Source organism: Orcinus orca, chromosome 1 (assembly GCF_937001465.1).
Source record: "Orcinus orca chromosome 1, mOrcOrc1.1, whole genome shotgun sequence".
Lineage (NCBI taxonomy): Eukaryota > Metazoa > Chordata > Mammalia > Artiodactyla > Delphinidae > Orcinus > Orcinus orca.
Genome location: NC_064559.1, coordinates 192,515,504 through 192,531,976, shown reverse-complemented (window position 1 = coordinate 192,531,976; position 16,473 = coordinate 192,515,504). Strand labels below are relative to the sequence as shown.

At 50.0% G+C, this 16,473-nt stretch overlaps 1 protein-coding gene across 13 annotated transcripts in view; it reads right to left on the bottom strand.

Moving 5' to 3' along the window:
• LOC101281308 (zinc transporter 2) overlaps nucleotides 1-16,473 on the bottom strand; it is an 81,277-nt gene that overhangs the window by 39,628 nt on the left and 25,176 nt on the right. For 12 of the 13 annotated variants that reach the window (XR_007474395.1, XR_004481674.2, XM_049703664.1 and 9 more), the window contains 2 exons: nucleotides 15,512-15,610; nucleotides 15,210-15,275 (listed from right to left, as the gene is read on the bottom strand). Coding sequence is in view for 11 of the 13 variants with exons in the window: in XM_049703664.1 (XP_049559621.1) it covers nucleotides 15,210-15,275; nucleotides 15,512-15,610 (165 nt within the window). In the remaining 2 variants the exon portion in view is untranslated. Of the gene's footprint in view, nucleotides 1-15,209; nucleotides 15,279-15,511; nucleotides 15,611-16,473 lie in introns of all 13 variants that reach the window. The other variant, XM_049703685.1, reaches the window with a different exon arrangement.

Below are 16,473 nucleotides of genomic sequence, written 5' to 3'. Positions count from 1 at the left end.
TAAGGTTGCTATGGAGATAAAATGAAATAATGCATTTAAAGCACCTAGTGTAGTACCTGGCTCTTAGGAAGTATCCAGGAAATATTTGTTGATTGTGTGAAAAGTAGAAACAATAGGATCTGGCAACTAAGTGGATCTGGGGAGTTATGGCAGAGGGAAGAGCCAAAGATGAGTCAGGTTTCAACACTGCGTGACCAGAATGATAGTAGCTTCTTACAGGAAGAGATGTTGGTCTTAATCAGAACAGAGAACATTACGTGAGATAGGAATCAGGATGAGAGCACTTGAGAACAGAAGGGAAGCACAACTCTCTGGCAGTCCTGGAAAGTTTCTGGGAAGGTCATCAACTAAATTAAACTTGGAAATAAATAAAAACTAAAGAAGCTAATTGGCCAGAGTGAGGCTAACATGAAAATGAATCTGCATTCCCTGGGCTCATACTGACTGATGCACAAGTAGAATGGGAAGATGGGAAAATCCAATCTGACTTGCAAATTTTGCCTAAGAAACATCCACACCGAGCATCCAGAGTTATTTCTAATAAATGCCATGGAATTCTCCAAGGAAATCAGCCCAGGTGTCTCTACCTTCTTTGGCTCACCTTATCTAAACAATTTGCAGTGGTGCCTGCCTAAAGGCCTCTCTACCCATCCAAACCTGTCCCAACCATCAAAGCCCAGTGAAATCTCTGGTCCTCTGTGAAGCTTTCCCAGTCCTTCCAACCTTCCCTCCTCTCAACTCTGAGTACTGTCTGCCTCCCTCACCTGATAACCGATCACAGGCTGCCTCAGGACAGCTCTTGAATTAGTACGTATTCTAGCAGTTTTCAATCAGTAACTTGCCTCCAATAAGTGGTCCACGTAGAATCTAGATCAGAAGTTCCTGAAACTATTATTACAATCAACTGGAAAACTTTTCAAAAATATAGGTTTTAGGGCCCCCATTGCCAGAGGTCAATTAGCTTATAAAGCTTCCCAAGCTTTCTGATCCCCAAGGTTCAAGAACCTCTGGTGCAGATGGTACCCAGGATTTTTCTTTTATTCAGACGTGTGCATGCAGCAAGTATTTACTGAGTGTATATGGTATTCCAGCCCACCATTTTCATATTAATGAAATGATAATGACTGTGATACCACTTGGTTTAATCCCCATGGCCACCTAGAAGCATGTTCCTGCCAGTTACTAGGCTTAATGCAGTGCCCTCCATATAACTGGTCTCAACAGTCAGTTTATCCAATGAATGCTACTTAATTTTTTACACATGTATGCCTTATCTCTTCAGATATACTACAGAGGTAGACTGTGTTTTACATTTCTTTGGAGTCCAAACCATCTATCCTCATGCTTTCTCCACATAGTAGGGACCCCAAAAATGCTTGCTTTATTTGGCTTTGATTTAAACCCTCTCAATTCTTTAATCTCTGTCTTTTTGATCTAAAAATTAGGCTATATGGTATAGTGGGGGAAAAAAAGGCTTTGGTGACAGTCTGAACTCCACCTCCATCACTTAACTGGCTGTGTGACCTTGAGCAAGGGCCTTCAATTCTAAGCCTCTGATAACTTCTCCACATGGTAGAAATAATAAATCACTCATGAAGCTGCTGATGAGGATTGAATGAATGTATGTAAAGCACCTGACATATAGAAGGTACTATAACCATAACAAACTACATGACCTCTCTCAGCCTAAGTTCCCTATAAGTAAAATGAGGACATTTCATAAGTGAAAATTAATAAGAAAAGTGATATTGCCTAGGGCCTGGTACATTTTAAGTGCTCATAAAATGCTAGGAATTAATTAACAATGCTATGTCTCTCTTTCCTCATACCCAGGTAAGCTTTTTTTTTTTCCGGGATTTTTGTGGTTTTCTGGATTAAACCCTTTGATAAAATGGTTTCTTTCCTCCTGGCCTTTTCGAGTCTGAGACATCCCTCCCAAAACCAGCGTCTACTAAACAGGCCCAGAAGAGCCCAGAGGGAACGGATAGGGCTTACACTGCAGCTGTCCATCTCCTGCTGGGGCCCCGTTTCCAGTGTTCAGGGACCACCCTTCGGCCAGCTGTGTGGACTTTTCATCACTGGCTATTTCAGGACAGAGTCCAAGACAAGCACTTCTCTGGGGCTTCCTTCCAGACAAAGCTCTCTGGAGTCTTAAAGCTCATTAGTCTGTGGTCTCTGGGGAAGTGAGGAACTAACACCCTGCTCTCAGAGAATGGAGACACCAAGTGCTCAGGGGCAGGTTTGAGCAACAAGGGGACAGAGCTATAAAAGGAGCCAAGATAAGAGTTTTTCAGAGCATTAATAATTATAGTAAAAATAATCTCTCGCTTGTGGAGGCTTTACAGTTCATAAAACACTTTCACACATATTAGCTTATTGGCTCCACAACACTGCCTCAAGCTAAGACGGAGACAGCAACTGTCATCTCCATTTCGTATTATGGGTTGACTTCCAGTCCTGGGCACTTCCGTGGATTGTGAAAGAAGGAATGGCGACCCTTCTTTCACTAGTATGAAAACCAGGAAACTGAGGGTAAGAGTGAAGCACATAAAAAGTGTGGAGCACAAAGAAGGCCACGTTTCAGAGAGGTGATGCCGTGGGCTCGGGGTGGGGCTGTGGGCTCCGAACGAGAGAGCTCACCGTGGGATTCCAGGGGCGCCGGGAGTGAAAGAGCAAGAGGATAGTGGGAGAATAAAGGGTGAGGGCGGATATTGGAGGTGTTTCAGTAGGAAACTGAAAAGATAAAGGACTAATGTGGATTAGTCTGGGATTAAGACGAGAAAGCCCCCCAAACCGACCTGGAATATGAGCAAGTCTTTACACCCCTCAGTCCAGAATAGCAGCTTTCTCCAATCAAACTTACCCAGTCAAGTTGACCTCTCAGAAGCAACCCAAATGGTCAACTCGACGGAAACGAGAAACTGCCCAGGAGCCAGTGGCCCTTTGGTAGTTGTAGTTTCTAGACTCGAAATTAGCGCTTAAAACCATTTCCCGCCTCTCTGTCCGGAACTATAACTTCCGAGGTGCACCGCGCAAGGTTGCACATTACGACCCGCCCCCCAGGACTACGATTCCCAGAGGTCTACACGGCCCCTCGTCTTGGTGTGAAACCGCCCAAGGTCCGGAATGCGGTGTGATTCCTCCCCCTGGTGGTCGAGGAGCCGCCACCACGATTACAAAGCCCGAGCGGAGGGTTACTGTTTATAGTCCCGGTTAGTAACCCTCCGCCTCACCGTTCCTCAAATAATTCCTGGGCGTGCCTGGAGATAACCTGGGCTTTGCTTTATTCTCAGGGCCGTGAGGAGGAGGTCTGGGCTTGTTTGGGTTTTTTTTTTGTTTGGGGTTTTTTTTTTTTTTTTTGCGGTACGCGGGCTTCTCACTGTTGTGGCCTCTCCCGTTGCGGAGCAGAGGCTCCGGCCGCGCAGGCTCAGCGGCCATGGCTCACGGGCCCAGCCGTTCCGCAGCATGTGGGATCTTCCCGGACCAGGGCACGAACCCGTGTTCCCTGTATCAGCAGGCGGACTCTCAACCACTGCGCCAGCAGGAAAGCCCGTGAGCTTGTTTTGTGTTCTCCACATTGTGCTTCCAGTGAGAGTATAAGACTGATCATTCAAATTAAGGGCGCATTTCCCACCAACCTTACTATCTGTTCACACTTGTGGTATTCCATTGTCCTTCTTCAGAAACTCATGGCCAAGAACTGAGAGGAACCTGAGAGATTCCTCCCCGCCCCTCCGGCCCCAGCCGCTCCATCCATCCTCACTTTGCTGACACTATGCTGATTCTTAGGGACACACTGGTGAACAAGTTACTGTCGCTAACCTTGAAAGAATTCACAGTCCAGCGGAGGATTCCGACAAATGAAGAATTACACGGTGATACGAGCTCTAATGGGGAAGACGCGAGGGGTTATAGGAGCCTTCTTGAAAGGCAGCACCTGCCCAGGCTTGGGAGAAATGGGATGGTGTCTTCAAGGTTTCTTGGAGATCTTAGAGAAATGTTAAAATTGAGAACTGAAGGAATAGGACTTAGCCAAGAGTACGGGGAGTATGAAGAATGTTTTACACTCTGGCTGGAGCACAGAGTGTGAGGGATGGGATAGAGAGGCACACCTGAGGAGGGAGGCAGGACCACATCCTCAGGAGTCTTGTAAACTTCCATAAGAAAACTGGATCATCCTGGCAGCTCAAAAACTTTCAAAAGGGCTTCCCTGGTGGCGCAGTGGTTGAGAGTCCACCTGCCGATGCCAGCGACACGGGTTCGTGTCCCTGTCTGGGAAGATCCCACATGCCGCGCAGAGGCTGGGCCCGTGAGCCATGGACGCTGAGCCTGCGCGTCCGGAGCCTGTGCTCCGCAACGGGAGAGGCCACAACAGTGAGAGGCCCGCGTACCACAAAAAAAAAAAAAAAAAACTTTCAAAGGCTTCCTACTACCTGCTGAATAAGGTCCCAACTTCTCAGCTTGGCATTCAAGGTCCTCCCCAAACTGCACCCCCCCACCCATCACCACGACGTGCTCTGAAGTGTTGCTCCTGGCGTCCTCTGACAGGAATCGCCTTTCTTCGGCCCTGCCCCGCCCCCAGCTACGGTCACCTCCTCACCAGTCTCAAGATGTAGCAGGTTCTCATTGTTACCTCCACACTTTTTTTTTTTTTTTTGCGGTACACAGGCCTCTCACTGTTGTGGCCTCTCCCGTTGCGGAGCACAGGCTCCGGATGCGCAGGCTCAGCGGCCATGGCTCACGGGCCCAGCCGCTCCGCGGCATGTGGGATCCTCCCGGACCGGGGCACGAACCCGTATCCCCTGCATCAGCAGACGGACTCTCAACCATTGCGCCACCAGGGAAGCCCATGCTTCAGGCTTCTTTAGACTCTCCTCTCCTCCTGACACTGTCACCACCACCATCCTTCCAGGAACCAAGATAAAGTCATCAGGAGAGAGTGATGGCAGCACCGCGTGTGGTAATCAAGCCCCAAATTTAATTAAAGCTGTGGTTGGTGGTGGTGACGGCAGAACAGATCAGAGATGGTTAGTGCAGATCAGAGATGGTTCTCTGGCTTATTAATCAGTGCTCTGCAGCTGGCCCAGATTACCCAGGACTAACTAGAGTCCCTGGTCCTGAGAGGGACAGCTGGAGTTTGTTTCTCTGTCTCCTACTCCCAGACTAGGCCATACTGGGGATGTTTGCTGGCCAGCTAAGTTTTAAACTTCCCAGGGACAGGGATGTCACAGCCTCCTTTACCTCCTTTGTCACTGTTAGGAAGATCTACCTTGGGCCCAGACTCCTGTTGCAAAATAAAATACTTGAGTTCAATTGCATTCCATTCCAATCTAGTCTTTTGGGGGATAAACAACCTAAACGCTTTAAGTTTTCAGCAAGTGGTTGATTTTCCAGGCTTTCATTATAGATCCCATCCTCCAACAGTTCAAGGATCTCTTCTGGTTGGCTACCATCCCACTCCAGCATTTACCTTGTTGCTAAGTTACTTTAAGTTGGCATATGAGTGACCAGCTTTGGATTTCCTTTTCTCCCCACTACATGCTGAAGTTGGTGGATGACACTTTTTAAAATCAGACTATAATATGCATACAACAAAGTGTGTGAAGTGCACTAATACTAACTGTCCAGCTCAACCTTTTAAAAAAAAAAAAACATTTGATATAGCCATCACCTAGTTTGAAATGTAGAACATTTCCAATGCTCCCAAAAGTTTGTCTCATGCCTCTTCTCTGTTTTCAATCACTCACCCCCCCAGAGGGAGCCACTGTTTTTTGTTTCCTGTCATCTCATTGGGACCCAGTTGGAGTCTGGGTGAATCCTCTTTTAACATCCTGTTAGCAGGTAGAGTGTATATGCTTAATAAAGATCAAGAACAATAACTGTCCTACTCTATTATTGTTACTATAATAACAGTAATAAGCACTAGAAATCAAGCAGTGAATAGAGAGATTAATTCCCTACCCACATGGTGCTTTCATTCTGTTGAGGGGAGACAGATAATAAGCGAGCATATAACCAAGATAATTGCATACCATTAAGTGCTCTAAAGGAAATAAGATGCTTTGATGGAGAATAAAAGGAGTGAGCTACTCTCAGTAGGATGGCCAGGGAAGGATTCTCTGAGGAGCTGGCATCTGAGCTGAGCCCAACCTACCACTGAGCTCAGCTGCCCTAATACCTCCCATTTCTTGATTATCTACTATGTATCAGACATGTCATTAGCAACTTCCAAATCCTTTACCTCATTTAGTCCTCCTGGGAAGTATGTCATATTCTTTCTATTTTTCAGACAAGAAAACAGAGGCTCAAAGAGGTAGTAGCAGACAATGTGGATACCAGCCTCATAGCCCTTCATCCCTTCTCTGAGCCCCCGTGTGTGGTGGTTTCCAGCAGCTGAGAGCCTCTGCACTCAAAGTCCCACTTGTGTCTGCTTCCTTGCCCGAGGGCTGTCTTAGGCATCTATGAACCAGGAAGGGAGAGGCATGTGCTACCCACCCCAAGGGCAACCTTCGGCCATGATGGAAGCTGATGACTCCCCATCCTTAGATAGGATGATTCTGAGGTGCATTTCACACTGTCTCTTGAGTTTCCATGGGGAGCTGAGCCCAGGGGCTCACAGCACTAAGCTGCACATTAGTGCTCCCCTCCCTGTGTCTTCTCCATGCTCTAACTTCTGCTTCTTGAAATCACCTCCCAAATAGACTACGAGCACCCAAGTCTCAGGGTCTGCTTTTGGGGGAACTCAAGCCACCCCCTTGCTCCAAGCACAGAAAAGTGCTTGGGGACATAACATTCTCGAACTGTGCCACGCCCTGTCACCCTCTATGCCTTTGCAAGTGCTGTCTCCTCTGCCGAAACATGTGTTGAATCCGTTGTGGTCCATCCAATGTCCACGACACTCCATCCCTGCCACCCTCCCCCTGATGAACTCCAGCTGCTAGTGTCCAGCACTGGTAAGAATCATGTTTGTGCCAAGTGCTTGGCAAACCCTATCTCGTTCAGTTGACACAGAGATTCTGAGACATCGGTAGTACCATTCCTGATTTGCAGGTCAGGAAACAGATTCACAGAGGCCAGGAGACCTACCCAGGTTTTATAGTTAAAGACTGGCAAAGCCAGGACAAAGGGAATTCCATGGAGGTCAAATGGTTAGGACTCCGTGCTTCCACTGCAAGGGGCACAGGTTCGATCCCTGGCTGGGGAGCTAGGATCCCACAAGCCACGCAGCATGGCCGAAAAATTAATAAACAAAAATTTAAAATCCAGGACCAAAATGCAGATCTACATATTCTACTGCCTTAGCCCTTGGCTGGAGAGAAAGGATAGGAGTCGGGGTCTCTAGAGTTGTTCCAGCATTTCCCCTCTCAGAGAGGGGCCTAAATAAACAGCTGAGGGATGCCACCCCACCCTGACCCCGAGGTAGTCACCAGAGCCTCAGCTGGGAGGAGCAAAGACTATGGAGCCCAGAGGAAGGAGGCCAGGTTGAGGGGGCTTCCTACAAACAAAGAGGCTGGACATTCTGCCCACCCGCCCCTGGGAGGGGAAAACTGGTGAAGGCATTACTCTTTCTCTTTTCTGGCTCCTTCCATGGCTTTGGGAGTTTACTTGGCCTTGGCAATGGCCTGCTTCTCAGAATCTCTCATCAAAAATGATTCTCGGAGGCTAGGCCAGTTCTGGGACACCAAGAAGCCAAGGGAGGCCTGAATTCCCACTCTTAATCTTCTCTTCCAGGCCCTCAGTCTTGTTATCAACAAGCCCATCAAATGCCTGGTAAAGGCCCACCAGCCTGCAGAACACAAGCTGGCTAGGTGGGTACCAAGTTCTCAAGGGAGGTTGGGGAAAATGGGGGTGTGGTGGGGTGGAACCCTTATCAACAATGCCATGTCATTCCCTGCTTAAAATCCTCCTCGGACTGCTGTCAGGCTCCACAACAAAAGCTGCAGTCCTTCCAGAAGTGCAGAAGACCTTCAAGGTCTGGACCAACTTCCTTCAGCCTGTCAGATTCACTCCTCCTTCTCATCCAAAGTGACAAGCTCATCCCTAGACAGCCATGCACTCAGCCACCTCTGCATTTGTTTGTGCTTTTTCCATTTTGCTTGTGCTGCGTCTTCCTGGTCTGCTCTCTGTCTAATCTTTCAAACCCAGCAGAGATGTCACTTTCTTTGGGAAATCCTTCCTGGCTGAATCCCCCTGTGCTTCCCTAACACTCACTGGCGTCCCCATAACAGCACACATAACAATGCAGTGAAGTGACCTGTGTGCCTGTCTCCTCTGAACAGGACCATGGCTCCTTGAGGGCATGGATGCCATCTTATTCATCACTGTGGGCCTAGCACAGCATCTGCCACAGTGGGTGTTGGTTAAAAGAATGAGCGAATAAGAGGCACCCAGAGCGGAGGCTGCAAACATGAATGCCTTCAGGGTCCAAGCAAGTCAGGTAAATTGGTGTAAGACAGTAGGGAGCAGGAGGGACTGTGGCAAACTTGACAGTGATTGGCTTGCCCAAAGGAATTCAAATTTGATTAAAGAACACAGGTGGGTAAAACCTGGCCTCTATTCAAAACAATAGTAATAATAATAGTTATTGTAAACTTACTCTGCAGCAGGAGATAAGGTGCAGTGGTTCAGAGTATAGGCTCTGGAAATGGGCTGCTGGATCTGAATCCCAGCTCTCCTGCCTGTTAGCTGTGAGACTTTGGTCATGTCCCTGAACTCTCTGAGCCTCAGTTTCCTCACTTGCAAAATGGAAATAATAATAATACCTACCTTATAGGGTTGTTGTGAGGATTCAAAGAGTGAATACATGAAAAGGACATAAAATGGTGCCTGGCACATAGAAAACACCCAAGAAGTGCTAGCTATCACTCTTCCCTGATGGTGAGTGCTCAGAGAAGACCTCCCTGAGGAGGTGACATGTAAACTGAGCCCTGCATGTCAATAAGGAGCCACCCATGATGAGCTCTGAGAGAAGAACGTTCCAGGCAGAGGGGACAGCCAGGTGAAAGGTCCTAAGGGGGAAATGGCTTTGCTGGGTCTGGAGCACAGTGTCTGGGGAGGGGGGCAGGAGACAGTGTCTTGAGGGCAGGCAGGGCCCAGATCTTGGAGGGCCTTCTAAGCTGTGGAAAGAAGCCTGGATTTTGTTCTTGTGTGATGGAAGCCACTGGGGGAGTTTGTTTCAAAATATAGGTTTTATTATTATTTAGGTACAGTGAGGCCAACAGACCAGGAGACAACTGCCATTGGAAAGACAGTTCATTATACTCACAGAACCCAAGAGGAGGAGGCGCACCATGCCACTGGGGCAGGGCGGGGCGGTGGGGGGGGCACATGGGGAAGCACCAGGGTTGGTCAGGAGGCAGCGGGAGGGAGGGGAAAACACAGGCAAGGGTCTTGATTGTGGTTTCCATGGGAGGAGTGCGTGAGGCCGCAAGCAGTCTTAGAATTGGCTGGATTAATAATTTCAGTGGGCTCTGGGCATGAGGCTGTCTCCAGTTGCCTGGTACCTGACCCTGTGATGCATAAATCAGGGGAGTAGTGGCCCTGAGTGTGAGAGCCCAGTAGAGGAGGTGCTGGGGTATAGGCTCTGGATTGGGTAGTTTGCATTTGAAAGGCAAGCTCAAGGGTGAGTTTTTACTATCTATAGGAATTGGCTACCCTGGGAGGGGCAGTCCCTCCAGGGTCAGCAAGGCCCTGGTGCGAAACATCAAAACACAGAAACTAAAAAGACATGGCTAATACAGAGTTACAGCCAAGGGGAGATGGGGTTTACATTTTAACAGATCCTCTGGCTGCTGTGAGGAGACAGTGTTTTAGTGAGACAAGAGGAAAGCAGAGACCAGAGGCCAATGCAATGACCCAGGTGCAAAATGATGGTGGCCTGGACTTTGGAGGGTGCAGGGGAGTGGGAGCCCGCTAACATCAGGGTCTGTATGGAGGCGGGGCTGCAGGACCTGATAGACATCCAATGAGGATGCCTTTAGGTTACAAGAGGCAATCGTAGCCCATCCTGATTTTATTTCTGGGGTTCACGCCTGTGTTTCCTTCCCCAGTTATGAACTGTACTATCTCACTCTTTTGATGTTACTGGCACAGTAAAGGGATTCTAGGAGATACTTCTGGATTAGAGATTGAAACAAAGTGTCCAACATAGTGCCTGGCACATAGTAAGTTCTCAACAAATTGATAGCCTTTACTTCCTTGAGGGAAAGCAGAAAGCCCAGCAGATCTGATGTCAAACAGACTGCAGTTTGGTCCCAGCTCTATCACTCACTAGCTGGGTGGCCCTAGACAACTGATTTCACCTCTGCATCCCCCTTCCCTAGTCTGGAAGCAGAGATAAGAATCCCTCGATCTTCTGGTGCTTGTAAGAATTAAATGAGGCGATGTATGTCAGGGGCTCCCTCAATTACAGCAATAATTATCACATATTATGGAATGCCAGTCTAAGCCAGGCTCCCGAGGTGGGGCCCAGACTCCAGAAAAATGGGTCTGAGGCCCCTTCAACGCCTCCTCGGGGCCCACCTCTGGGCCTGATCCCTGCCCCCAGCTCCCACCCCTCTGCTGAGCATCTCCTCAAAGAGCCAGCTGAAAGCTGTTTACTCCGCCAAGCAGCATCCCTGGGGAGGAAGGAGAGGACAAATAAATCTTCCTGCCTTGGCTTTGGAAAGCAGGCTGTCAATTACCTGGGGTTCCAAGCAGCCTGCCTGCTAGGTAAACATTTGCCAGGCTGGCCCCAATGATTAACCACTTGGCACCCAGGGCTGAGGTGGACGTGTCCAGGTATGGGCAGCTCTGGGAGGCTCCAGAAACCAGGGGAGACTGGGCATGGCTTCTGGAGCCTTCAGAGAGGGTCTAATTCAGGTGAAATATTCAGAAAGATGGCACAGAATGACTTCAGAACTAGGGTTAGAAATCGACTTTACTTGGCCTGTCCAAATCTGCTGTCCCCTAGCCCCTACCCTGAACCCTTGGCCCAGGAATACAGGCCCCAAAGGAACAGCCAGAGCTCAGAGCTCAGCCTGTGGTTTCCAGCAGGTGTCCTGTTTGTGAGGGGCTGGACCAGAGATGCCTGCTCACCTCAGTCTCCTCTGACTTTCTCCGGATAACAGAAACCCACCCTGCAGGAAGCAGAGGCCTGCTTCCCAGGGGAGGGGAGACCAGCCCCTGGGCCAGGTCTAGGTGTGGCTGGTTAGAAGATAGCCTAGGGGTGGCTATGATTATTCACATGTGTGCATACCTGTAGCGTTTGCCAAGCACTTTCCCACCTGTTGTCTCATTCAAGGCACTCCACAATAAACCTGTGAAGCAGGAAACAGCGTGCCCCTCCAACCTGTGATGCATTGGTTCAAATCCAGGTTCTGTTACTCCCTGGCTGTGAAGGCTTGGAGCAATCACTTCACCTCTCTGAACCTCATTAACCTCACAGGGGGTGAATAGCTGCCCTGGCAGTTTTGCTGTGAGGCTTAAATGAAATCATGGATATAAAGAGCTCAACAGGGACTTCCCTGGTGGCACAGTGGTTAAGAATCCACCTGCCAACGCAGGGGACACGGGTTCGATCCCTGGTCCGGGAAGATCTCACATGCCTCAGAGCAACTAAACCTGTGCACCACAACTACTGAGCCCGTGCACCACAACTACTGAAGCTCGCGCACCTAGAGCCCATGCTCTGCAACAAGAGAAGCTACTGCAATGAGAAGCCTGCGCACCACAAGGAAGAGTAGCCCCCGTTCACCACAACTACAGAAAGCCCCCCAGCGCAGCAACAAAGACCCAACACAGCCAAAAATAAATAAATAAAGAGCTCAACAGTGCCTGGCACGTGGTCAGCAAATCTGTAAGCCGCTCCCTCGAATTCCTCATTTTACAGAAGAGGAAAATGAGGCCCAGTGAGCTGTCAACTCTTAGTCTTCTAAATATTAAAAAAAAAAAAAATGATTCTACAAATGCGTAGTGAGCACCTGTCAAAGTTGTATTTCACTCATTCATGAGGAAACTCTCAGGATGACAAAGCTGGTTCAGAGGACTCATTGATAATAGTCAGCAAAGCACAGAGAAGGCTGAAATAAGATTGCTAGTCAGATTCCCAACTGGCAAATGCCCTATAGTGCATGCCTGTAATCTTCAGGGTGATCTCTACTGGTCAGAAATCATTTGTATCACTATTGGACAAAAATCCTTTGTATCTTATCTGTTTTCTACAAGTTAGCATCTTAGTTCTCAGGCTTATAAAATACCTGGATCCTAATACATAGGGAGTCACATGACCCCCGGGGGCTTGCTAGAAGATGCCCCAATGGACAGACGAAGGTCAAGCAGTCGCCCCATTGCCTCACTTCCAAGTTCGTATACTTTTCCTTAACAAAGTCAAGTCTTGACAGGATGGGAAAGGGAAGGATTGACCTGCAACCTATATCAGGATTACTTCTGAGTAAGAATTCCAGACCTTTTTGCTCTGGAAAGCCTAGTCCTGCTACCATGTTAGGCTGAGAGTGAGAAATGGAAGGCCCAGAAAAAAGGATGTGACTTGTCCAAGGTCACAAGCTGTGCCTGGGGGAGAAGCAGAGGCCAGACCTGCTTTCCCCAACTCCCCTCCCCGGGTCCCCTGGGCTGCTCCTCTGGCCCTCCCCCAGGTGGGGTCCAGGTGTGAGTTGGCGCTGTGGGCAGACAACTGCATCCTGCATCTGTCCGCTCTGCATGCTGGTGGTGCCTAGAGGGGCAGACTCACTTTAGCTGGAGCTGGACCGATATTGCAGGGCCCTGTGGGGGATTCACCACAGTTTGGGGTTATCTGTGCTCCAGCAAGTGAGAGCTGAAACCCCAGAGTCTCCCGCAGCCTCCAGCCCCCGCTCTTGCTAATTCTGTAGTGAGACACCCAGATGGCTCAGAGAGGGAGGAAAAAACAGCAGCAGATAAGACGAAGCAGATGGGTTTCCACGGTGATTGCGTCCTGGAGCTCCGAGTGTGTTCTTTCTTCCAGAACAGAGATGGGGATGCAGCAGGAAGAACACAGGCACAGGAAGGAAAACCCAAGTCCTGGTCCCAATCTACCCAGATGGACAGCTTGATGCCCCTTGTGCAAGTCATCTCACTGCCCTGGGGCCTGAGGTGGGAGAGAGGACATCATTTGTTAGGTGCCTGAGGGTCAGGCATGGTGTTTTTTGTTAGTGTGTTTTTTAATTTATCTTATTTATTTTTGGCTTCACTGGGTCTTCGTTGCTGTGCACAGGCTTTCTCTAGTTGCAGCGAGCGGGGGCTACTCTTCGTTGAGGTGCACAGGCTTCTCATTGCAGTGGCTTCTCTTCTTGCGGAGCACAGGCTCTAGGCACGCGGGCTTCAGTAGTTGTGACTCACGGACTCTAGGCACGCCGGCTCAGTAGCTGTGACAAAGGGGCTTAGTTGCTCCACGGCATGTGGGATCTTCCTGGACCAGGGCTCGAACCCACGTCCCCTGCCTTGGCAGGCGGATTCTCAACCACTGCGCCACCAGGGAAGTCGCCCAGGCATGGTGTTTTGAATGCTAAACATTCACGATCTCACGTAATCCTCTTCCCAGCGAGCCTTTGAGGAAGGAGCTGTTACCACCATTTACAGATGACGAAGCAGAAGCACAGAGAGGTAAAGTCGCTTGCACAGGAACACAAGCTTGCTAAGTGCTCTTAACCACAGCACTATACAGGGCTCCAGGCCCCTTCCTCCTGGGAGACTAGATATAGTCCTTCTGGAGATTTCAGGCCAAACCCAGAGGAGGAAGGCCAGGAGGGAGGCAGACTCAGGGTGCAAAGAGGGAACACTTCAGATCAAACAGTGATGCTAGCGCCCATTTTCTACCTGGGCACCTTGGCCTGCATGACACCTGGCACTTCAGGCAGGAAGAAACCCCACGCTCAGGCAGCCCCCAGGCAGCGTGACGCCACCATGGCAATGAAACAAACACCGTAGTGCTCAGAGCTCCGGGATGCCGTCCAGAGCACCTCCTTATCCTCAAATCCACATAAAGGCCTTCTTCAACCTTGCCCTGCAGGAAGCAAGGCTTCTGCCTCATCCCAGAAGCCTCTGAACCAGGCGCCAGGCCTTCTCTTCCTCCTCCTCCTATTCACGGCTGTCCTCTCCTTCCTGCCCTTCCCGCTCCCCTCTCCCCAAAGTGTTGGCTTCTGTCCCATTGATCAGAGCCCAAGTATGGGACGGGAACTCCTGGAGGCTTTGATGAGCCCTAAAGAGCCCGATGGAGGCCCTGGAGCCCTTGGCAGAGCCCAGAGATGTACTTTTAGGATGAGCCCAGTGCAGTCCTGCCTGCCAGGATGCCCTGCCTCCTCTTCCTCCATCCAAGGCCCAGGGCAACTCTGTGACTCACTTTTGGACAAGCCTAGGCCCCGGCTGGCCCCCTGCAGACATGAAAGTAGGAGAGGCCTTGTGTAGAGATGCAAGTGTGGGTGTGCACACGAGCCAGCCAGAGTGTTCAGGGCCGGCGGTGGGAGAGCTGGAACAGTATCAGGGTCCCCGCAAGCCCCTCACCAGCTGGCCTTGGCCTCCTACCCTCCCAACTTTGTCCATCATCCATTTATTCACTCATTCAACAAGCATTTCTTGGCCATTTATTATATGAATGCTGGAATTAAAAGTATGAACGGGGGCTTCCCTGGTGGCACAGTGGTTAAGAATCCACCTGCCAATGCAGGGGACACGGGTTCAAGCCCTGGTCCGCGAAGATCCCACATGCCGCGGAGCAACTAAGCCCGTGCGCCACAACAACTGAGCCCGCGCTCTAGAGCCTGTGAGCCACATCTACTGAAGCCCGCGTGCCTAGAGCCTGTGCTCCGCAACAAGAAGCCACCACAGTGAGAAGCCGCGCACCGCAGCAGAGTAACCCCTGCTCGCCGCAACTAGAGAAAGCCCGTGTGCAGCAACGAAGACCCAATGCAGCCAAAAATTAATTAATTAATTAATTTTAAAAAAGGAAAAGATGAATGGAACACAACTCCTAGCCTCAGAACCGAAGTCCTGACCTTCCTCCCCAAATTGGCTCCCCGCTCAGTTCATCTCAGTTGACGGGAGCTCCATCTTGCCTGTGGCTCACGCCCAACCTCACATCCAACCCGTCAGCAAATCTGTTGTTTTTCCCTGGCTCAAAATATATGCAGAAAATAATTATTTCTCACCCCTTTCACCCATGGTCCAAACCACCATCAGGGCTCACCTGCATGACTCACCTGGTCCAATGGGGCTCTCTGCTTCGTCTCTGCTGCTGTGTCAGCCTCTCAGCTGGAGTCCGAGCGGTGCTATGGAAACAAGGTTAGATCGGGCTTTGCGCAGGGCAGGCAGACTCCCCACCCAGAGCCTGTGCCCTGGCGGAATGACCTTCCCCTAGAAACATCCCCCGCTCACTCCCTCACCTCAAAGGTCAGCTTTTCAGGGAGGCCTACCTCTAACAGTTAACGTTGCATTTAACATTGCAGGCCCTCCCCTTCTCCAGAGCATCATTGCCAAATATCAAGTGAGATATTTTACTTATCTGTTACGTTCATTGCTGATTTTCTCTCTCAGGAAAGGAAGCGCCACCAGATCACTCCCTGAGGACCCAGCTGGCCCACAGCAGTGGCACATTAAGTAGCTGTGGAATGAGTGAAAGAGTGACTTGTGGGGTGACCCGTAGGAAAAGCTGACCCTCCTCCACTTCTGCCATTTCCTCTCTGTCCCCACACAGGCAGCTGCAGTGATGTCATTGCCTCAGACGCCTTTTATGGCCCCCTGGGTTAGCCAGCCCCTCTGAGCACTCCCACAGTCCCCCTTCCCTCGTCCTGTAATTGCTTGGTTACTGGTCTCTCTTTCCCTGGGACAGTGAGCCTGGGAGGGTGGGACTGTGCTTCTAGCTCAGGAGGTGGAATGGTGCAGAAGTTAAAGGAACGGATGGCCTGGGTCTAAATCCAGGCTGAGGTGTGGGGGGAATGGAATCAAGTTACCTAAGCTCCCTGGGCCTCCATTTCCTCATCTGGAAAATGGGGATAATAATAGTATCTCCCTCAAAGCCCTCACAAGAGAGGATTGAATAAGCTAATGCACTGGCACTCAGAGCCATGCGTGGCACATACTAAGTATAACATGAATGTTAGCTATTATTGTTCTTCAATATTGCATCCGCAGTGCCTGGTACAAAACCTGGCCCATATTTAGTGCTCATTAAGTATTTGCTGGATAAATGAATGAATGAGTACAGGCACAGAGGATGAAGAAATGGCATGAGAACCTAGAGAAGCTCCGTAACGCAGCCGGAGGATAGCTAGGGAAACTTCCTACAGGAAGGGAGCCCTGGCTGATCCCCATAGGGTGAGAAGGAGTTAGCAGAGGAAGGTGAAAGGCAGGAGCAGCACGTGCAATGGCCCCTCTTCGCGGGAGAGAACCCGATGTGCGCAGGAAAGTCGGCCCCTCACCTAGTGACTGACCCTGTAGAGCAAGGAGGTCAGATTCCCCCTCTGT